This window comes from Vanellus vanellus (assembly GCF_965231255.1).
Source record: "Vanellus vanellus genome assembly, chromosome: 2".
In the NCBI taxonomy this organism is placed as follows: Eukaryota; Metazoa; Chordata; class Aves; order Charadriiformes; family Charadriidae; genus Vanellus; species Vanellus vanellus.
In genome coordinates this window covers 76,437,459-76,462,396 of record NC_138906.1, presented here as the reverse complement: position 1 = coordinate 76,462,396, position 24,938 = coordinate 76,437,459, and the positions used below count along the sequence as shown (strand labels likewise).

Genomic DNA, 24,938 nt, shown 5'->3' with positions numbered 1-24,938 from the left:
ATAGGCAAGAGTCAAAGCAGCACAGAACTGCAAAGTTATTTGTAGAACGTCACCTAGCAATTTGTTATCAGAGCTACAAGTAAAACCCAGATGTCTCTATCACAGTTCTTCAGGCAAACGTGCCTTTCTATCTCAACCTGCCTCTCCCCCCCCCCCCCAAAAAAAACCCAACACCCAAACAATCCCACTTCCATCAGAGCAGGCTGAGCTAGGTGCACTGTAGTCCTTCACATTGTCTACCAGCTAGTGTAGCTAGCTCACTACTCAGCATGCTGACTTTTCTGATCTCTGTTCTGAGCACAAGAGTGAACACGCTTTGCAGGACTGGGCATTCAGTCTGAAGGCTGTTAATGCCATTGGGAAATTAACTGCCTACAAGTAGGCACCACAATACTCTGCTTTTACAGAACTTCAAAAGTCTTTTACAAGTCTTCAAAATTACGTAGGTACTACTGCTTTTACAGATCTAACCTGAGGGTGCCTACGTAATTCTGAAGACTTAATTTATGGATGTTGCAAACCCATGCTGGTCACACAAATACCTTTAATCGTCTGTCCAAGGTATCCATTACTCTGAATTGCTAAATGCCTGCTATTCCCATTCACCTTTAAGATCAGCACAGGTACAGAAGTGCCACATGTCTCAGACTATGATTCCACAGTATTTAACATGAGAGAGAGAATACAAATTTCAATGACATCTGGAACACACAAACACCTTTCTATCAAATCAGTGACAAATACATGATATGGCATTTATGTCAACTATGGGAAAACAAATTCTACCCAACTGTCATAAAGCTTATAAAAATATTTAAGCACATCTAAATGAGTTTATGGGGCTACAACATATTGTTCTGACACCAGGAGCTCTAAAACTGGATTTAGTATCTAATCAAAAAACAGGCTCAAGGACCAATGTATCACTGCTTGGGTTTGTGCCTGCCCTGCAAAAGCTGACCGTTTAAAAATCTTAATTTGCTTCAATAACAAAGAAGAAACTTCTCTTCACAAATCATAATCAGTGTTGTCCCAATAGCAGTTTGGTGCCTAATTCAGTAAGGCTTTTATCCTAGTGCCAAACTACAAGAACTTTTGAAAATTGCAGTGTAATAGCACTAGCTTCCTCTAGAGCCTTAAGCTATGTCCTTTCAAAAATACATACTCGATTTGGTAGCACTGAAGAAAGGTACAAACTTCAACAGTGACACAGATTAGAAATACTTGTCTTCATGATAAATCAGTAAATATGCTTTTCTTCACCTGCAATCATATAGTAAAACAGTCCCTTTGCAATCTCCACAACCCTACTGGCATACGATGCCAGTTTATGGTTGGACTCGATGATCTTAAAGATCTTTTCCAACCTAAATGATTCTGTGATGCAGCAAGATTGTTGGTATCTAGTGAACATAGGCATCTGGCTCAGACATTAAAAACAATAATATTAATATCAATGGTTATCTATCTTTGACAGTGGGGGCATAGAACAGCATATACCACTGCTTAGGATATTCTTCAATTACCCAAGTAAAACACATCAATATTCTAAGAACTAAAGCCCACTAAATTGTTCTAATAAAGCCAGCTAAAAGAAACTCGGCATAACCAAGGCACCCTGCGCCTTGCTTTCTGGAAAACTGAAAACTGCCCAGGTCACTTTAGCTCCCCCTTTTTTTCTCCTGTATATGGCTGCATTAAAACAAATCTTTTTAAGCGGTGCTGGAAGCTATTTCCAAGGATGAAACAGAGGCTACTCATTTATGAAGAGTAGCCTTCGTTTATAGTAGGTATTTCTGAAATTCTTGTTAATATTCAGAAGGTGGTTATTCAATAGCCCACTAATGGAATTAGTCTCTGGTTTTGGCCTTTAAGCTCTATTGTGTGAATAAAAATGATTAAGAGAAACAGTTCAAGCCTGCTCCAGTATAGCTACCACATAAAGAAACACAAAAGACAGAGTGAATATAATCTAGTAGCTAGAGCACTGGACTAGCTACAAAGCCTTCATTCTAATCCCAGATCAGCCATTGATTTGCTATGCACCTCCCATGAGAAGGGGAAAAGAAATACCCCTCTAAACTCTTATTTTGCTTTTTACCTTTTGTCTGCCTTACCTATTTATTTTTGCAGTAGTTGTACCAGGGGCACTTTCTACATGTGCAAAACCCCACACCAGCTCTGCAGCATTGGGTGAGCAGCCCAACTGCTAATTGCAATTAACAGCTATAGCAACATCATCTAACCTATCTCAAGACAGTTTTAAGTCTTTGGTACTTCTGTAACACTCTCAGAAACCTTACAGATAAACAAAAAAGAAGCAGCTTGTAGCAAGGAATAATAAAAGCACACAAAATATTTCCAACAAAAACATTATAGCCCATCTTTGAGCAATCTTTGTCACTCCCACGATTGCTATGCAATCCCCAGGCTGATGATGTATGAACCTGTTTTCTTGTTGGCTTTCTTCCAAACATCCAACTTTACATCTTGGCTAGCCTCTCCAAAATGGATATTCACCAGTAAACGACAACATGATGCAGCCAAAACAAAGCTTATGTGCCTCCTCCCATTAAGCCCCGTCACCTCCCTTTCAAGCAGCCTTAGATTAGCACTCATTCTTCTCTCTCCTACATTCTCCAGATCTAAGCTGTGCCAAAATTGCTGCTTTCCCTCTGCAACCACAGCACCTCTAGAATCTATTCTGATAGTGAAACTTCTTTTTTTTTAATCCTTATCTCTAACTTTCTCAGAGTCCCCCATGCTAAGAGACACTAGTAGACACAAAATACTACCACCACCTGTCAGGCTCCCGTTCACGCCATTAAGGGACATCTGCTTTTATTTCTCCAGACAGGTTCCTGACTCAGCACTTGGAAACCAAAAAGGCAAATATATTCTATTTAGAGTGATTTTGCATAACACATGCTATCCAACTGCCTCAGCTTTTTCTCCCCTTTGTCAGCACCAACTTTTGTTCTCGATTTGTTCCACGCCCACCAGTTTCTGAATACATATAACCACTTACTCGAACATGTGGCTAGAAAAGCACATGATCTTTGCAGCCCACTCACAGCTAGTTCTGCTACCGCCCAGTAACCTCTCAACAAAATTCCCTTTCCTTCCACTAGCCAAGAGGCAGGAATGTACAGCTCAGTAGAAGGGCAGAGGCTAAAGCAGAGCAGTTCCCTCGCTCTCAAGGAGTTATCACTGTCTATCCGCATACCAGGACAACAAAAACCTCTACTCCCCATGCAACCAGCTTGCCGCAGGTTGCCTCTGCATTCAGAGATTTGGCTGTCCTTCCCTATGGTAGATAAAACACTCCCCAAAGGCAAAACTTCTTAGTAAGCACTCGGCCCTTTGATCTCAGAAGCAGCTGGTGCACAGCTGCTCCCCATTACTTTTGGAGCTCTCGGGAACCTTTTGCATTTTCCTGTCCTCCCTCACAGGCAGCCACAGAGGGCAAGAACACTACCAGTAGCCATCTTTCATTCTCATGCAAAAATTTTTATCTCCATCTCATGTGCCCTACCCAATTCTTCCCTGAGCTACTACCGCCTGCCTGGCCCAGTACCAGCTCTTCCGTCCCAACCTGTTCCCCAGGCACACGAGCAATGCCTTGCTGTTCCTTTCCTCACCAAGAGTCCCCCCCGCCATGCTCGGGAATCTCCTGGGGAGACAGAATATTCTGTCTGTCCTTTACAGACAGTAGGAAACAGGATGTTGTCCCTCATCCCAGGAAAATCTTCCCTTGGGTCACAGTTGTTTGCAGGTAGTAAGAAAAGTCAATTCCACCCCCCAGTTTCTCTTCTCTGCAACTACAAAGGGCAGCCAGCACAGGAAAGCCTGCCTCCTAAGAGGCAGGCACACCATCGGACCTTGCTAGGAAAACATGGATCTGGTTAACACAGAATTTTCTCACACAGTCGAAGAGTAGACCAAGTGCAGTGACTATTACCAGCGCAAGGTTTTCAATGATACTTTGTACACGTTTAAAGAAAACAGAGAAAAGCTGGAAACCAGCTCAGCATCTCAAATAAGTAAGTTCCAAGAACCAGAGACAAGATTTTAATCCCTTCCTTAGATGGAAAAGCTATTTTAAACAACCACTACAAGACAACTAGGGATTGTAGGGAACAACATAGCCAAATAACTGCCTGTAACACTGACCTTTGAGAAATATTTACAGTCGCTTACCTACATAGATAGGAAGCAGAGGGAACTGTTGATCAATCTGATGAGATTTCCCTACATATCGATAAAAGATTAACCTTAATACTCACATGCTGAGGAAAACTGATAGAGCTGAAATACCCGCTTCTCAGCTTGCCTTCCAGAATTGTCTCAGCGAAGCTATCACGATGTACCCACCAGCACTTCTGCAGCAGCTACTTCATCAACAAACCCAAGGTGCTCTGCAACCAGGTGCCAATTAGAAAAATTACTTCACCTGGTCCTACTGATGACATTTCAGAGCCAAGGCTGCTGCACTCCTGCTGGGAGTAGTATGAGGCATATGCATAACGCTTCACTCTTTTCTCTGTTAATAAGGGAAACAAATCCACCAATAACTCATTTCTGGATGGCACTTGGTTTTGTCCAAGCCATATATATGTTACACTTGTTTGTGTGCATGTATACACATTGTAACGGAGTTAGTTTTACTAGAATCTGACGAAGATGAGCCCATTCACTGGACCAGCTACAGACTTAATCCAACACTGTTTTGACACCATTTCTCACAGCATTCTCAGGGAAAAACTGTCTGCTCATGGCTTGGACGGGCATACTCTTCCCTGGGTAAAAAAAATGACTGGGCAGCCAGGCCCAAAGAGTTGTGATGAATGGAGTTAAATCCAGTTGGTGGCTGGTCACAAGTGTTCCCCAGGGCTCAGTGTTGGGGCCAGTTCTGTTCTTTATCAACCACCTGGACGAGGGGATCGAATGCACCCTCAGTAAGTTTGCAGATGACACCAAGTTGGGCAGGAGTGTCAATGTGTTTGAGGGTAGGAAGGTTCTACAAAGGGATCTGGACAGGCTTGATCAATGGGCCAAGGCCAATGGTATGAGGTTCAACAAGACCAAGTGCCAAGTCCTGCACTTGGGTCACAACAACCCCATGCAATGCTACAGGCTTGGGGAAGTGGCTGGAAAGCAGCCCAGCAGAAAAGGACCTGTGGGTGTTGGTCAACAGCCAGCTAAATAGGAGCCAGCAGTGTTCCCAGGTGGGCAAGGCGGCCAACAGCATCCTCGCTTGTATCAGGAATAGTGTGGTGAGGAGGACCCGCTGAGATCCCTCTGTACTTGGCACTGTGTTCAGTTTTGGGTCCCTCACTACAAGACACTGAGGTTCTGGAGCGCATCCAGAGAAGGGTAATGCAGCTGGTGATGGGTCTAAAGCACAAGTCTTACAAGGAGCAGCTGAGGGAACTAGGGTTGCTTGGCCTGGAGAAAAGGAGGCTGAGGGGAGACCTTATCACTCTCCACAACTACCTGAAAGGAGGTTGTAATGAGGTAGGGGTTGACCTCCTCTCCCAAGTAACAAGCAATAGGACAAGAGGAAATGGCTTCAAGGTGCCATGGTTTAGTGGTGGTTTTGGCAGTGATAGGTTAATGGTTGGACTCAATGATCTTAAGGGTCCCTTCCAACCTAGACAATTCTATCATTCATTTCATACAGATTTAAGATTTTTAACTTTGTATTAGAACTTTTGCTGTAGGTGTAACTTCTAGGAAAACCCCAAGCTTTTAAGAGACCTTAGTGCATAGTAATGAAACAATGTTTGAGCCAGCCATGTTAAATATTTACTAGTCAAGCATCAAGCGAATAACTTTCCCAGACTTGTCCATTCAGTTCGTGATTGTGTGAATCTATGCCTGTAACATGTGACAAGGTGGCACTTCTACCTACTAGAAACATCTCATGGCAGGATAATTGTAAAAAAAAAATAATGATTTAGAAAACTGTTTGCTGATTTGTCAGAGTTGTATTTGTGAAACATGTAACAAAACTTGAGCAAAAGGTGTTATGCAGGATGATTCTCCTCACTGCAGAGGACCAATAAACAGATGAAAAAAGAAAGCTGAACTGCTTCCCATGGGCTTTCTGCTTTTCTGTGCCAGTCACCCTGATCGGAGATCTTGATGTTTCCACTACAGCTATGCCCCAACTTCCACTACCAATCTCTTCCTCCATCAAGTGAACAACTTCCATTTTAGCACTGCATCAGTACTTTAATGATACATACCCACTCCATAAAACAAAACCCAAATGCCCATCCGTGCTCTCCCCCCAACCACCATCCAACCTTTCATGGATTTCAACAGGAGTTAACCTGAATTCTTTATAGCTGCCTATGTTCTCAGCATTCCTACTTTTGATTAACAAAACCTGTTTCACTTCAACTGCACTGTTTGAGGGTATGTCCATAGCGTTCTTCCCAGAAAAGTGTCTGCAATAACGTGACAGCGAAGTCTTAGCTAACTTTCAAATTCCAAAATTACTCCTGGATAAAGGGAAACCACTTACAGTCAATTCCTGAGAATTTAAACACTCAAAACCATATATTGTTCTTAAAGCTACAATTGCAAAGTCTTTCAGAACGCACTGTATGACAGTGAAGAAATAAAAATCCATTCCTTCCATCATAGGTCATGCTTTAAGGGCTATAAATAATGGAAAAACATATACAGCCTCTTAGTACTTAACATGTTACCTAGTTACTTTTATAAAAAATATCTTATTACATTTCTATACAGTAACACGGGATTATTAGAAAACTTCTTCTGTGGACATAGCTTTATGGAGGACAATCATCGTTAGTTCCTACAGCCATCTGAAGCCAGTAGTCCAGATTTCTAAAAATGACAAAGTTGTACAAATTCTCTCCTCCCTTGTGGAAACCATGTTCACTTTCTCTCCAGGAAACAGGACTGTCTGCAAAGCCATGCACAGTTAATGTCAGCCAATATGCCAGTTTTGGTTCACCAAAATAGCAACTGCAAGGAAGAAGACAAGGTAGTCACTAATTACAATGGAATACACAGCATGTTCAAGTATACAATATAAAGCAAAAAAAAAAAAAAAAAAAAGACACAGGCACTTTAGTGAAAATTTGTAATTAGCAGTTAAACCCCCCCTGCTTTAGAACATAATAAATAAATTCCAAAGACAATATTCTATCAGAAGACATCAAGAAATGAAACAAGACTGACTCTTGATTATTCCTACCATACTTTTAGACACTGCAAACGTGCAAGTTATAGAAATTAGAAAAAGTTCTAAGTTGTAAAGTAGCTGTTCTGAATTTCCTACAGCATGCATTGTCTTTCAGAAAATAGAATATTTACTAAGAACAGTTTCTATCAGGGCAAAAAAGACATTGGAGGAAGAAACATAGTCAGGCTATGCTTGACACAAATACTTTTACCACCAGAAAGGAAATGGACTACAAATAATCAAAGCCAGACATTATTCACTGTTCTTTAAAGTAGAGAATAAAAGCCAAGGAAATTTTGTTCCAACCCTGCATGAGATTTGAAGATTGCTCAGAGTAATGATCATGTTCCAGATAAAGCAACGTCAATGTTGTCATGAGTCAGTGCGACAATTGTTAGCCACCAGGCACTTTAAGAATCGTCTCACAGATGAAGCAAGGAGCTTCCAGAATTTGGTATTAGTAGCACAGATACCACACTGATCCATGATACACTAGTATGATGTAGTTTGGTATTGAATTAGAACTACTGCTATCTTGGTCACTACTATCCTGTGTCCTATGTCACAACACTTGATCCAAAAAACTCACTGTAAGTTAATTTATTGTAATGGCATAACAACCTTGAAGTACCTTGTGACACTCATTTTGGTATCATAAAAGGACTTCAATCAGATTTTCCATCAGTAGTTAAAAATACTGTATCAGATATATTTGAGGGCAAATGATTTTCATAGGTGAGGGGAATTTGAAAAATGTGGAGCTCGGTAGAGCCACTGTTTCTAAGAAATTAAGAGAAAAAGCAAAGTCATTACTAGAATACAGGGCAGGCATTCTCAATTCAGAGTATCCAAAACTGTTTATTGCTTTTTTTATACCAATGTTAAGCTTCCAGCTCATTTCCTAATTAAAAAAGCAAGTCTTCATTTTGTGTATTTTGCTATTTACCTCTAACAGCACCACCAAAAAGAAGTATTTAAAAGTGATTCCGAAAATTAAAAAGCTTAGAGTACAAATGTTTTAGTAATGTGCTCCTGTCAGCCATTACCATAGCTGCTCCAATAACTGAATTATCTTCTCAGGAATTATAAAGCCTGTGATTGTGCACAAAAAAGCTTTTTCCACTATTGTGCTGGGCTGAGGACAGCAATACGTTGATAAGAAGCTAGATGATCTGTTGTCTCTGAAAAACAAACAAACAAAACAACTAAAATAAATATACTTGAAATCTCCTACAGTAAGTATTAGTAATCAAAACTTGTACCAAAAAAGTAGTGTCTATACATATCATCTAAATTAATACAGAACCAACTAGTGGCTAAGCAATTAATACACAAGACGTCATGGTGCTGTGGGTTAACCCTGGTAAGCCCCTAAACACCACCCAGCCACTCACTCAATTTCCCCTAGTGGGATGGAGCAGAGAATAGGAAGGGTAAAAGCAAGAAAACACTGAGTAGAGATAAAGGCAATTTAATAGGTAAAGCAGAAGTTGCACGTGAAAGCAAAGCAAGCTAAGCAAGCTAAGGAATTCATTTACTAATTGCCATCAGACGGCAGACGTTTAGCCATCTCCATCTTGTGTAACTGTGACTTGGGAAGATAAATGGTGTAACTCCAAATGACCCTCCCCTTCTTCTTTCCCCCAGATTTTATTGCTGAGCATGCCACCATATGTTGTGGCACGTTCATGTCAACTGACCATGTCCCTCTGGTCAGTTGGGGTCTGCTGTTGTAGCTGTGTTCCCTCCCAGCCTACTCACTGGTAGGGCAGCATGAGAGACAGAAAAGACCTTGACACTGTGTAAGCACTGCTCAGCAACAGCTAAAACATCCCTGTGTTATCAACACTGTTTTGGTCATAAACCCAAAACACAGCACCACACAAGCACCAATATACATGGGTGTGTCCAAAACCAGAGTGAAGTTATTCAAGAATTACAACAAACACTTAAGCGCCTAACAGACTTCCCACTTACAGAAATGTGTCTTTCTTAATTCTTATTTAGCTCTTCCTTAGAATAAATTGTGGCTTTCCCTACTTAAAAGGTATGTAAAGATCAAACAAATCCAAGTACTTACAAGCTAACTTGATTCAAGACAGCACCGAGCCATTCAAACAGTTCTTCTGTACTGCAGGACTCCTCTGGCTTTCCTTGTAGTTCATTACTTTGTAACACTGGACACTGCAAGTCCCTTAATGTGCTGAATGTTATTTTTGGCTTCAGAGCCCGTATTTGGTTCTTTGAAAAGTATGACATCAATGTTGATCCCTCTGCACCTTAACAACACAACACCACAAAGAGCTGTTACAAAACTACTGAACAAAAGGAGCAATGAATACATGAAACCTTTGTGTATATATATATACACGAAAATGCAGTGTGTACACTGCTTACATGTTGTTATCTTTGGCAAAGGCCACAGAATCTTCAACTTCCTTATCTTACTGGAAATAAAACAGTGCAAGATCCAGCAACTCAGTATAGCTCAGTAAAATTACTATTTAACTATCAGTATAGATTTGTCAATAGAAAATTCAAGCAGAATTAACTGGGCAAGTAATAAAATGAACTTATTAAAAAGAGGAATCCAGAGTGTTCCTGAAGAGGAATACGTGAAAAGGAGCAGGAACACATTAACTGCTTCCTAAGACAAAGTGGTACAAATGCACGCACACTATGAGTATACCCATGCCTGTATTCATGAGGCCAGAGAACATGTTGCCTTACTAGTGCCTGTATGTACATTCCCTCAATGCCCATGCACAGGTACTTGCTGCTGTAGAAGAGTGATGTGTGCCTTATACCATCAGGTCATCTCTAGCTCAGCATCTCTAGAAAATTCCTTGGGCATTGCACCATGAGTGGGAGAATACATGTGGTAAACGTACACAAAGATAATGCATCTCTAAGACCAGGTAAAGGGAACTAAGCTCAAACAAATTCAGGCAGTAGTCCCTCCAAAACCACCGAGTGTCTAAAGGGATCACAGTATCAGTAGTTCACAGAGAACTGCCTCCTAGAGACAGCATGGCTTCTAGAATTATGAACAACTCCAGTAGAACAAATTCCTGCAGGTCTCAGGAATACTTTGCAAAAAGCTATAGCGTCATTTAAATTCTCCTGGAACGTGCCTTCAGAACTGCAGAAAGTTTCCCTTTCCATTGTCCTTAAAGGCACTCAATCTTCTAGCCAGCATGTCAAGTTAGTGGATCTCTTGGCTCACTCAGCTGAGGACAAAAACATGTAAGAATACTTCTGAGGTCTGATCCCATCACTAAAGACCACATACTTGATTTCCTAGGTGTGATGGCAAACAATTTAGGAGCCATAAAGCTTTTGAGAAAATCTCTTGATTTACAGTAAATTAAGAAATCACCTTCAGATAATGTGTATTTGGAAGGTGATATTATCCCAGAAAAAATAACAGAATCAGATATCAAGACTAGAGACACTCTTACCCACCTGGCTAAGGTGTCTGCCATCCCAGAACACTCTTTTCCCTGAACAGTGGAAAAGTGAGCAGGTGGCTACAGGTTTGAGAACAGATTTATCGATGATGTCAAGATGAATTTCAGAATAGTCTGGGGTACAAGGATTGAAGAGAGAAGGGGGAGTGTAGAGAAATCAAACTGTATCACAAATCCCATTTTACTAGGATCAGAGAAGAAAAAAACAAAACAGAACAGTGAGAAGTCTTTAAATGCAGTATAGCTGTAGGAGTTAGATGTGGCCTTTCCCAGAAGTCCGTCAAGGTACATTTCTTCAACTCCAGTAAGTGATCCAAAACAGCAGCTAAAAATCTAAAAACCTAATTTGCAATATGCTTGCTTAGGATTAAGAGATATTAACCAACTTCCTTTCTGAAGCAGTAATATAGTTGATGTGGAATCAATTCTCCTAAATTTCAAATTCCAGATAATGTATTCTGTTTTCATATAGTGACTAACAATGGGTCTCTAGGTGACCACCTTACTCATGCGAAGTCTGAAGCCCAGAACAGCATTTAAATAACACAGGAAAGGCATGTACGAACAGAAGAAATTCAAGAACAAGATGGAGTTCACTATGGAATACAATATCCACAACTTGCTATCCAAAATTATGGACTGCCTAAACTCCATCAGCCATATTTATCTCATCAAGGACAATCACATGGGGAAGCAGAAAAAGGAGGACTAACATGATCCTTTTTAGTCATCCTTCAAAAAAGGCTGTCCAAGTACCAAAGGGCACAGTGACAAAGACAGGCAGCCACTGAATTCTTGTTAATTTAGTATTTTAATACAGATATATTTAAGTCTGATGTGTGCTAGAACAGATCATCTTCCTTCACTCTGTACTTCCTCTTAGCATTTGTTAGACTAACAGGTTCAAAGAATGTATAATATTGCCCTAGAATTCTATAGTCAAGTATAAGAAATTATACATTTTAAATGTCTGCTCCATTCAGGAGCCTCAGCTACAGTCCTAACTTCAAGAAATCTCAAACACTACATCAAGACAGAACAATTCCTCTAGCTAGAGCATAGCTTTCCATGTCAACAACCAGGCACATTGTCAAAGTTTTTTGGAGGCCAGTGAACTTCAGCCAATAAACATTTAAAATTGTCATAGAGATTACAGCAATAGAAGAAAGAAGAAATGGTTGGTTTGCCTCTGTCATTACAGATGTGAGACACTGCATAATCCCTTTTTCTGTTCCTCCTGGTGCCAGAACCACTAAGTGGGAAAAGCGGGTATGAAAAAAAAAAAATCCTGCTTTTGGACAGTGACATGAATGTTTATAGGTTTGCAGCAGTGCTGGCCATAGCAAGAAACACCAGTTATCAGCAGGAAGGCTGAAAGCAGAATGTTCAGAGGACACACATTCTCTCAACAAAACACATCCCTCTTTTCCCCTTCCAGCAGAATCTACACAAAGCCTCACGTCTATTAATAAAAATCTACAGAAGTTTTATTTTTGTCAGTACAAAGGAACTAAGAATTTTTTGTGTGTTATGAGCACAAGATTCCTGCACAGAAAGGCATTTAGATTTAACTCCATATTCAGGAAACGATTGACCTGACCCAGTTTTCTGATGTAAGAAATTGAGGAATGTGGATGTTATTCTTCCTGAATGCTGCTACACTGGCAGCAACAAACTTAAGAAACATACTGGCCCTGGAGCCATTTTGCTCTCTGCTCAGGGTCAATAAATCCAAGCATGCTGAGCCTCAAGATCCGCCACCTTAGTTGGATTTATGTCACCATTTATGGTAGCAACAGTCTTCACTGTGACTCTTTTGTGAAGACTATAAGGACAGACATTGCAAGCCTTCAAACAACTTCTGAATGACAAACAAGGAAGGAACCTTGTTGTATGATCAGTATTTAAAAAGTGTGAGGGGAAACATGAAGGACTGAAGTGAAACATGGGACACTGCTAAAGGAACTCTTAAGCAGCTTTCATTTCTCAGATCAGCAACTCCCTCTCAGACTTTGTCTTGAAGAGCCAGGAAAAAAAAAAAAAAACACTAAAAGCTACACAGAAGATGAAGAAAAATATTTTTTTGCAGTACACACTCCTGCAGTTATTGTGAATTCCATCCAAATGCTACACAACCCTAGATACAGCCTGTTCTGAGGTAAAACAAGCAACTGAGGAGTTTGGCAAATGACCCTCAGAAGAAGAACAATACTTAAAACCCATAAGAAAAATTAATGTAATTAGAAAACAGTAGAGAAATGAATGCTAGAAGAAAGGTGATTTGAGACAATACAATTTCTTACAACAATAACCTCTTACTCTGCTCTAATCTCACACAAGTGCTTGAGAATAAAATTATAAACTAGTAGACTGCGTGTGAATCAGTGTACACAGCACATGACAGAAATACAGACTCTGTACATATCCTGTAACTACTGATGAAATGAAAGTTCCCCATCTCAAGTACTACACCAAATATGTAACTTATGTGTATTAATAACAACAACAAAAAAAGGTGTATTAACAATGGGCATGTATGTCACAAATTTATAAAGAGGCAGCACTATCAAATAGGCAAAGTTATGCCAGAAAGCCCAGGCAACACAAAGACAAGGAAATGAAGCAACTAATTCTGTCTCCTATGAATCACTGTTGTGTTCCTGAAATGAAATGTTCTGCTGCGTAGGAAGTAACATACACCTGAAACAAACAAAATAAACAAAAAATCCCACCCAAACACATTTTAATCTAACTTTTCCCTCCACTAAAAATTCATTTGGACAATCACTAGAAAAGAACAGTAAACTAAAAGTATTTGGACCTTATGTCAGTTACATTTTAGTTTTGCATTTACTTCTCATTACCTGTATTATACCAAGCCAGTAGGAAGTCAAATTCTAACGGTTTCTTTTCTTTCAAGGCCCAAAGCACTCTGTTATGTTTCTTGCTATCAGGGTGAAAGCCAGAATCAGTCAAGTCAATAGTTATAGCTGCAAAAATGTAAAAAAGCAATAGTGACTCAATTGAAATAAATTTTAAGATTAAATTCATTAAGAACTAAAAGACTACAAAGAAACCAAAGAACATTATAAATATGCTGTATATTTTAAAAGGAAGTTTAAAGTATTTGATTATGCAAATATGACTCCGTATTATGTAAATAAATATTCACCTCCTGCTGTCCTTACTTTGATATTATCTGGAACTGCCTTCTAGTAACTGGAGGGACAGATTCCTTTTGTAATGGCAATGACAGACGTCCCAAAACAGCACCTTAAAAATATCTTGGTAATTAGGCAAGCTATTAGCACTAAAAAAAGCTAGAATTTCTAACATCAAAAGCCATGTATATTGCAATGACAATTTTTCAACTGTTTTTTTTTCCTAGATTAATTGGTCCCAGGTTAAAGTTACATTTATTTTTCAGATGGAAATTTCATCATACATTTTACTTGACAAACTGAATAGTAAACCAATGTCCCATTTTGACAAAATTCCTATTATAGATAAAAACATTAGAAGGGGAAACTTGTTATATAACTACTTATCAACTACTGTAGGTTCTAATACATTTGAGATGGTATACTGTTCATGGCTTTTTTAAAAATTATTTAACAAAAAAAAAAATAATTCACCAAAATTCATACTCAGTATGTCTCCTCTGCAGCTGTTAAAAAATTACAACATTTTCCAAGTACTTGGTATATGGAGACCACCATTTTAAATGTGTCAAATATAATACAATTTTGCCATTCAAGCAGGCAGTCTCGAGCAAGGGTCTTCACAGCACAATGAAAACCCAGTAATTAAAAATTTTATAGAATACCCAAAAGATCATGTTTGTTCCCTTATAGCTGCTTTATTATTTGGAAAAAGTGTTTTTCTTTTTTCTTCATGCAGTCCTTGTATCTGCATCTGGAAAAATACAACTTAGACAACAACCAATTTTAAGGAAAGGGAAGTTTCAGCATTGCTGGTTTAACATCCTAACAAGGTGCTTCACAGACAGATCTGAAATAAGCACCGTCAATATAAATAATACTTACTATATCTCATTACTTTTTTGCCAGAATACCGAGAAGGGTGACCTTGCAGTCCAAGTTCCTCATAAGTATCCTTATCCACTGATAGAATTAGTTTTCCTATAAACAAAATAAACTTTAATACAAATAACCTTCTACTTAGTTTCCTTTGAAGTCTTCTGAGAACCGTATACCTCATACAATGTTAGCTTTGGATCAATGGTATTACTAATGTAATCCAGACTCCTTAGTTCCAGTTAAATGGATTACCAGATTGACCCTTAAAAAAATTAAAATGTTATAACTCAATTATTCCTTTTTTATCAAAGTGGTCTTATGAACTAGAATGAGAAAAGCGTAATATTATTCCTGAGATAGTCATAGCTTTAACTGGACTGCCTCACTTCATTGCCTCAATCTTTCCTCCACTTGTCCCCTAGCATTTGCTGCATCATTGGTTGAACATTACATGACTCTAGGGCCTGACTTAGTAAACATTCATGCATGCACTGCTCAACTAAACATACAAAAGCAGTTCCTCCAAATCCAGTGGGACTACCCACACTGCATAAACTATGGTTATTAGTCACGAGCAGATATGCACTGGAACAACTCCACTTCCATGTTCATAAACCAAATCTGGCAGCTGCCACTTAGTACAGAATTTCACACAACACATCTCTATTACAGTCTTTTGATTCTACTGTACAAGTAACAGTATAATACAGAATACAAACAAATAAAGTTGTTGCTGAAGATTTCATATGGTGACATCACAGGGAACTGTAATGCTGTCTCTGCATTAATTGTGCATTGCATGCAATAATTGTACCATACAAACTCAAACACTATCGAGTATCCATTTTGCTAGGACTGTGCTAACAGAGCACATACAAAATCCACCCTCTGAAGAATCTGAATTTACTTATGTCCTGATGGGCACCTATCATATTACATTAGGCTAAAGGGCTGACAGACCAATTTGTGTTTCTATTATATCTGATATGCTGTTAAATGGAAATAAGACAACATATTTGAAGCCCAAAATAGCTTCATTATTTTCTCTGCATTAAAAGTTCTGTCTGAGATGTACCATTTTTTCATAAAACTGCGATGGAACTGCAACAGCGTATTCTGGCACATTACATAATTCTCAAAGAATAAACACTGAATATTTTAAAAATCTTCCTAAAAGTGCTGATAATTTTCTTTTTTGGTACAAATTCTGTCTTCAAGACCAGTAGGAAACAAGAAGTTGGAATGCAATGTTTTCACAAAAATAATCCCTCTGTAGCAATTGCAATTACAGTTGAAGCACTGACAATCTGATACTATACATAAGTGAAGACAATTTTTATTTAACTTCCTTCAGATTAAGTAAATAATTTAACAACATGAATGAAAAAAGTTAGAATGAATATTTTTCCGATTCCAACATATTTCTAATAAAGTTGGCAAGTACAGTATGCATTAAATTTTCCAGTTTACATAATTTCACATGAAAAAAAAAACAACAAACCCAAGACCAGAATCAGTATGTATGTATTACTAAAATGAAAACAAAACATACCATTTGGTAGCAGAGCTGCAGTATTATCTTGATCAATTCTTGTGTTATAGGTAAGTGCATAGCATGAACCTTTAATAATAAAGCAGAAGACCATGAGATTACGCAGTCTCTAAAGACAGACATGATAATATGAAGGATTCACCTCAAGACAATCAAACATACGAAATACCATTTGAATCACTCTAAACCCTTGGTTTCATCAACTTTCTTCCACCTTCTCAAGCAAAAGAGAATTTTGTTATTATTTTTATAAACCTTGGACTGGCACTATTTTAAAGGGCCTGTAATACAGATAACAGTAACAATACACCCCAATATGAAAACACTTTCTTTCCACCTGCAACCTTCCCCACTCAGCAAATGGAAAACCCCATTTTTTGCAGACACATTTTTATTATTAGTTCACATGAAGACAAGGTGGAAGATGCTCACATTACTAATATATTTTATAGCATTATCTGCCACAACCAATTTTGTTCTTAAAAATAGAAGAGTCAGATCCTGTAAACTCAGTGTACATATGTCATACAGCTCCCATAAAACTACTGGCATAAAAGCCATTAGTGAGACTAAAGGAAGTAAGTGTCCCACATTTAGAAAGTAATGATTCTCATTCTCCCGTTTCACCCTCACGTTCTCTTTTCCCTTTAAAGCTGTTTTTCTCCCTGACAATCATCTGAAGGGTACAACATTTATCATGAGCCAAACGACTGGGGCCTGCTCGATGAAAACAGCACGTGCCAAGTTTGTAACAGCAAGCTGGTTGGGCAGAGGCTGCATCTTTCTTCATATCCTCTTTGCTCTTACTGTGTAAGGATGAGCCACCACAGCTACATTAGCGAAAAAGAAAAAAGCAAGCTTTCCCCCCTCCCCGCCTCTTTTTCCCTTGCCTGCTGTGGAACACAGCTCTGTGTTGGAATATGAAGGAATGAGAACGAAAGAATAGAGACAACTTCTGCAGAAATTAGAATAAAGATGAGGTGTAGAAGAAACAGCTGTGAGGATACACAGAAGCCCTCTTGATAGCTGGCTTGTAGAATTAAGATGGGAAGAGGGAACAATCATAGAAGCTCTGGACCCAGCGGGTGTACACAAATGTTAACAAACCACAAAGCAATAAAAAACAGATAGAGAAATTAATACAGAATTTTCTTTGTATTTTCCTTCCCTTCCTTTAAAATACTTCCAGAATAGATAACAACAAATGGATTTTATTGTGTTATGAAAAAATACACTGTTACTGCATCTGTCATGTTCTGATTTCCTTCTTACCTTTCTTTACAAAGGCATCGATGAATTCGTGAGTGACCAATTCATGAACCGATAAATTCCTCACCAGGTAGTACTCTCCAACATCTGCAATGGTACTTTTCAGCACTTCGGGTAGTATGCCACATTCAGGGATCAAAAAGGACACCTATTAGGAACATATTTGTAATGTAAATCATATCCTAAAATTGGTTCTGGCAGAAAACCCAGAAATACCTAAGTAAAACTCTACTTTTCAAAGACATTAGTATATTATACCAGAATGAGATGAAGAAAAAAATAACATCAGGCTAATGTCTTCAAAATGTATCAATTTGTAAAGTCTCTAAGTGCTCTAAATACATTATTTGGCAGGGGTTTGTTTGCATTTTACATGCTATACCATAGCATTTGAAGTGTTACATAGAGACACGATTTTACACAGCATGAGCTACCTAAAGATCTTGTTTCGTGTCATTATAAATTTAGCTTGATGTCACACTGGAACATTTCCTGTAGCCCCTACTGAAAACGTAGGCTAACCATTTATGTAATCTCAGTGAAAAAGCAAAGACCAAAGTAGAATTTAAACTAGTTTTGAATCAAGGCATTCTCCTCTGTACATAATTTTGGAGGTCAGCAGAGTCAACATACCATCAGAACAAAATTTGAAGGTGGGCTTATGATTTTCAAAAAAAGTCATAAAGCATATATTAAGGCTACAGCTTCTGTAGGAGGTTTTGAATTGAAGGTAGGAAACCAATTTTCAAAAGGAATGAGCACCTAGCTTTTCTTACTAAACTCAGCATTCAGCATTTTGGTCCAATTGCCTACTTTTAATTTCCGTTCTGTTTCAAATCCTTCCTGTACGTATTTCATAGATGAACAGAACTCTTAAGTCCAGGAGACCAGGGAAAACAAGGTTACTACATGGACAAGTACCAAGCTTCTCAACAACTATGCCCAAGCAGCATAAAGGTCTGTCCTCCTGCTCCTTCCCACTCCGTGCCTCAAAAAACTTTTTTTTCCAAAAGCTCTCAGAGAACAGGTACTTATCCATCTCTCTTTGCACACGTGTGCAAGAGAAGTAACAAGGGAGAGATGAGCTGCCTGCCGCACAAGCAGGAAGCTTTCTTGTCAGCTGCTAAACAAATTACTCGGGAAACAGCGAGAGGATCTTGACTGAAACTTACAACAGCCCAAGAAAGCAGAACGACCTGGCAACACCCGGACCTCCCAACATTTTAAGCTGTCCAAAACAACCGAAGCCGTTGATGATGGCACGACACGGCACGGCACGACACCTCGGTGGGCAGCAGCAGGGACAACGTGAGAGAGGGGACTTCCAGGGCACGCCTGCGGCCAGGCTTCAGCCGAACAACCCCCCGCCTGCCCCCCCGCCCCCCCCCAGCACTGGGGCCTCCCTCAGCCCCTCACTGTTCGGACGAGGAACCCGTGGGGTCCAGCTCCCCGCACGAGCCCCCGGCCGCCGAACGGCCGCAGGGCCCCCTCCTCGCGCCCGCCGACGGCAACGCCCGTTAACCGCAACTTCCCCTACGCTCGCGGCTCGGCGGGCGGGCGGGCGGGCGGGCGCACTCACGCGGCAGTTGTAGGCGTGGTCCCGCACGTGCGCCGCGTGCCGCGAGCGCGCGTGCCGCGCGTGGCCCTTCTCGCAGACCAGCAGGTGCCGCGGGGCCTGGCGGAGCCACCGCAGCGGCGGCACCGGCACCGACATCCGCCGCGAAGAGGGGAGGCGGCCCCGGATCAAGCCACCCGCCGCCCGGGAAGGAAAGACTGCGCGGAGCAACCGGAGACAGGGAGGAAGGGCGAGCACGGGGCTGCGCGATGAGGTCACTTCCGCAGAGCTCGGCGGGAGCGGGGTGTCAGTAGGAGTGCGCATGCGCAGCCCCGCCGAGGGGGCGGCAGCTATTAGCGGCCCTGCCCACCCCTTCACCGCCCAGTAGATATGGGAACTGGTGGTTTTGGTCCTCGCGAGTCCAGAAAAAACCCGTCGTGAGTCGGGTTTTGTGGTGCATCAGCTGCAGTTCGCGGCCGTGACAGCACATGTGTGCTACATGAGTGGCTGTGCAAGCGGGAGCCGGGCCTGAGGGGGAGCACCAGAGGCCTCCAGGGTGTGTTTTGCACTAGGGGATGGTTTTAGGAGAAATGGACGCATGGAGGGATAAAACAGGCAGGTAGAAGTGTGTCCTTGGGTGGCTGATGGCACTGGGCAGCCTTCAAGATGTCAAGTGTCTTTCTACCAAGCAGCAAATATGAGAAATCATAAAATGGTTAGAGTTGGAAGGGGCCTTAAGGATCACCTGGTTCCAACCCCCATGCCACAGACAGGGACACCTCCCACCAGACCAAGTTGCTCAAAGCCCCATCCAGCCTGGCCTTTAACACCACCAGGGATAGGGCCTCCACAGCTTCTCTGGGCAACCTGTCCAGTGCCTCACCACCCTCAGAGTGAAAAATTTCTTCCTAATACCTATTCTAAATCTACCCTCATCCAGTTTGTAGCCGTTACCCCTCCTCCTATCACTACATGCCCTTGTGAAAACTCCCTCTTCAGCTTCCTTGTAGGCACCCTTCAGATACTGGAAAGCTGCTATACATAAACCCCATGAGCTGTGGGGTCCCTTTGTGACAGGCCACTACCAAAATACAATCTGATTTCATCAGGGCCCCCCAGAGGTATACCAAGTATGTGAATTCCTCCTGAAAGCTTAAGGACCACTAGATCTCTGAGTACATTTGTAGTAATAGCTGCAGTTTTACAAGATCATGAAGAAGATCTTGTGTCCGCTGTTGCTCCAAATAGGACAGCTCAGGTTAGCGAGCACAGTGTGCGAAGGCTGTGGGATTGGGCCCTGCCTCCAATGTGTCCTCTCACTGCTCATTTTGTACATTGTATGTGTGGTATAAAGCATATACAAACATTTCCTCATTCCACCTTCCTGTAGTATTTCTCTTCCCGGTCCCCTAGCTTTGTGGCTCCTGATTTATTTTAAAACAGTACCATACAACTTTCTTGGTATTTGCTGTTTCTGTACACTGTACACAGCTGTATGTAACCTTACTTAAATCACCACTCAGGTCTGTTCACCAGACATCCATCAAGCTGGCAAAGCTGATGCTTGGTTTTGATGCCAGTTTGATGACAGTCGTTCCAGACATCTCAAGCTTGCCCTAGGGACATCTTGACCTGCTATTTCTAGATGTGACGTATATGTTAACGCTCAGGGGTACATGACTTTGGTTATTCCCCTCCCTTAGGTGGTCAGATGCCAAGAGGAAATAGTATAGATTCAGTATAGATTAGTAAAGGAAGTTTGTTTAGTGTAGAAAAGTATAGGTTATGGTAAGGTCATTTGTTCAACAGCTGTGGTGTTACACAGATCAGAACTATCAAATTCCAGTGATTTTACTTGTTCATCAGCTACATAGCTTGGTGGTTTGATATTGTAACTCAAGCACTTTTGTTGACTACCTGGTCATTTATTGGCTGTTTGGCTGAGGTAAAACAGTAACTCTTAGATTTTCTAGATCTGTATTTCCAGTCTGGTGAATTTATGTTACGGCTCCAGCTTCAGCAGTCAGTACACCCAGGCTCCGCTTCTAGCACAGACTGCACTTTTCTGGTGCTCTGTCTATGTTTGGGTCTGCCCGATGTTGCTGACTTAATAGCTATAAATAGCTAGCAGTGTGAAAAGGCTGGTTCTTGCAAGGTCTGTGTTACAGAGCCATGCTTGCCCAATGGAAGGAGGGATGCTACCGAGGAGTTACTAGTTCAGTGCGTCTGGCTTGTTAGGCCGATTCAGACCCACTTGTTTCAGTGCACATGCTTTCCGAGTGCTTGTTTAATGAAGTGACATAAAGACACTGCTGCCCTGAACTCAGTGGCTTGTATCCTCTGAGATGAAGCTACACGTCACGAGGTCACTACCACATTAACGTTTGTGGAGGAGGGCTGAATTCTACACTTACATTCCCTGTATAAATTGAATTAATTGGATTATTATGAATCAAAAAAGGCTATGTAATCACAGTAGCCTTCTAATTTAAAGCATGCAAATATTAATGGGAAAAGCACTACGTGATTAATGTCAGTTATTATCATACCCGAAAGCAGAAGCCTCTGTGCGTAGACAAGCATCACGCTGCGATGATCAGAAAGCCTGTTTTACTAAAGGGGTGAAAAGTTCAAGCCTCAGATCAATAAGCTCAGAGATCCAGAGAGGAAATTCAGCTATGCTCAAAGCAGCCTGTGGAGTTGGGTTTTTTTTGTGGTTTCAGTTTTTTTTTGTAAGCTTCTCTGTGCTAATACAATTTATGCTTTCTGCTAGGGTTACAAATGGATAGGGAAAGAAATGAGGGAAAAATATGTTGGGGAAGGGTCAAGAGAGTAATGATTCATAGTTGCATATTCAAAGTTAATTCAGCATTTTAGCGATTTTGGCAGGAGTGTAGTTCACTCAGTGGAGCATTGAAGGATTCACATCACTGTTCAGTGAGTTTGGTTCATATGTCCGGCAATTAATTTTAACCCACCCTTACCCATATATGTTGGCTGTCCTGTTATAGAGTATGTGTGTTTTAGAGAACTCCCTGAAGATACTGAACCACATTAAAAAAAAAAACAAACCACAAACATTTAGCAGTCCAGTAGTCTGTGCTGTAACATAAAGAATTTCCCTATCTTTAAGTGGGCTATATATATGTATGCTAATTGTTGGTAACTGCTGACATTTTTATAGTGGTTGTTACAGTTTTGTGAGTAATTGGGCTTCTGTATAGTGTTAAAAAAAAAAAAAAAGACATTTTAAACTTTAAATAATTGAAGCGACACAGCCCCTGTAAAGCTATCACAATTTTCCCAAGGATTTCAAACCCCTGACAGGGTAATGCAGTTTTACAGCAATTCCGTTTCCGCATGCTTGAAGAGAGTTACAGGCTGTAGTCAAGAGGAAAGAAATGCCTTGAGGCAACCTGTGGTAGTAGCTTGGAGTAGGGAAGGATCTCTAAAATATTTCCCGGGACTGGTGAAATTTCATTCTGCTTTTGTATAAAATAACTGAGTTTGGAAAGAAAATTCTGATCTTCACATTTGGTACAGTATCTCCTGTTGCAAAGCCCAGCTGCTTCTTTCATGTATTATTTTCACTATTGAAGAACAATCTTAACTCATTCTTTCTGCTGGATTTTCTGATTTTAAAAATAACATTATTAAAATACCTAGAGTTTCATAAAATCAAATTTAAACAAGTATTTGTCACAGATATTTTGAAATTGGTTTGTGGTTTTAAAAGGATCAAATTATTTGTCTTTTCAGTCACTATTTTTTTTCTTTCTTAAATATTGTGGACTGCAGAAGAGAAGGAAGGAAGTTGTCTAATTCTTTTAACCTTGGCTGTTGTAATTAGTACTTTGCAAAACAGAAACAAACCTCTGGTGCCTTGTTCATCTGAAGTTAATAAAGTGTGTAAGACTGAAAACCAGCAATTTACTCGATCAGTATCAACTGGTTTTTTCATTGAGGAAAGTGGAAAGATGGTGAAGATGTGGATCATTAGCTTTATATCCTGTTTTTACACACTTCGGTCCAAATATTCAGAGCAGTGATGGATTGTAAAAAAGATCCCACTTAGACTTGTTTTTCTAGATTACAAACAGCACTTCTGCCAAGCTACTCCCCAAGGCAGCTGTTCAAGCCAGGAAGAATAGTAAATGCTAGCCATGGACCGAGCTGCTGGATTTGGTTTAAATGCAATTTAAAAGAACCCCAGCTACCTGATCTGTTTCTTTTAGAGCTAAACCCCCCTGGAATCTGGGAAAACTCTCACTCACTTTTGTGATACTACAGTGGGAGAAGAAATGAGAAGGATAATTCATCTGACAAGGTTCTGGGGAGCAGGAGTGCATTTCAATTGCATTGAAGCCGAGTCTTCACCTCCACTTGCTTCCTAAGGATCAGATTTTGGCTGGGCCCTACATGGTGATGGGGAATTTTCATGCACTTTCTCTCTCCCTCTAAACAGATCAATTGTCATTCACATTATGGCTAATATGAGGCACGTGCACTCTTACAAGATGCCTGTTGGAGCAAGGTACTCCGCAGTGCTTGAGGAAGAGTTGGGAATCTGTTCCCTATTCTCACTTCCTTACAGAAGGTAACAAACAGTGGCCATGTTCCCCTGGTCCTCCTTCATCTTCTGGGAAACATCCTAGGGAGAGCTTCCACACCCATCTCAACCTTCCACGGCCAATAAATACGTGTCCCTCTCCTTGTCCCATAACAAGATGGGGAAATGCTGCTGCCTTTTCCATTGCTCAGGTCTCCTCCCCGAGCTCTACAGATAACAAGCACCATTTTTCCTCAAATAGACTAACCAATTAGCATGATCATGTTAAGCTCGTCATAGACTACTCCTGTAATGCCCAAACATTATTCATACATTGGCATTTTGGTGCCTAAGCACAGTACTTTCACAAGCTGCACCAAAGTCAGCATGTGTATCCCTGTGTCACTCAGAAACCATTCTCACACTGAGACTTAAATGTGAATTCAGACTTTTCTGGTTAGGTTCCCATTTTTGAGTTTTATATGTAAATTCTTTGCAAAATTCTTGACATTAATGTTCAAAGAATCCCATAAGCACTCATTAATTGTGCATGCTATATTAATAAATAGGCTTTGAACCATTTCTCTTCTGTCACCTGGAAGCTCCAGAGTGAGTAGTGAGTTTTGTGAAGCCCTTGAAGAGAGGGGTAAGGAGCCTGGCTACCTTTATGTAAAAATCTGGTATATGGTGTTTATATCACTAAAAATATCATCCCTGCCGCCATCCTCCAACTGTGCTTGACAGCAGCTGATATTTCAGTGGACCATAGGATCAACGGAAGCAAGTTTTGTTCAGGAAGCATTGCAAAGTCTATGTGAAGGACAACTGTCAAGTTAGTATCAATGCACACATATATACGAGGATAAAGCCATAACGATTCTGTGATTCTATGATAAACACATGAGAGTGTATGACAACCCAGAAGCATATATAAGATTATAAACATATACGTATGTATGTATATATATGAGTTGAAGCCCATAACTACAGATGTGACATTATCTTTTTCCTCTGGTCCCCATGATTTTTGAGATTGGAAGTCTCCCGAACACCATTCCAAGATGGAGCACAGTGTAACATGTTACATGAGCAAACTTTTCTAGTCTGCTTTCCATTTTCTCTTGTTCTTCCCTGTTCATACATGCAGTCTCATTTACTGGTTTTTTTTTTCTCCCTTCTATGTTTTTTCAGAATCACTTTGAGGTAATTCTGTTTCTTGTTTTAAGTCCATATTGTGAATGAAATATTAAAAATACCACTTTGAAAGACAAGCAATCTGTG

General features: G+C 40.4%; 1 protein-coding gene across 1 annotated transcript; it reads right to left on the bottom strand.

Moving 5' to 3' along the window:
- Positions 1-6,695: 6,695 nt before the first annotated feature.
- Positions 6,696-19,267, bottom strand: RPP40 (ribonuclease P/MRP subunit p40; the record flags this gene model as incomplete). Its single annotated transcript, XM_082499028.1, has 8 exons — positions 6,696-7,002; positions 8,269-8,403; positions 9,303-9,501; positions 13,557-13,682; positions 14,739-14,834; positions 16,285-16,353; positions 17,557-17,701; positions 19,133-19,267. 8 exons carry the CDS (start codon positions 19,265-19,267, stop codon positions 6,804-6,806), a joined length of 1,104 nt encoding a protein of 367 aa, XP_082355154.1. The 3' UTR covers positions 6,696-6,803.
- Positions 19,268-24,938: the final 5,671 nt, after the last annotated feature.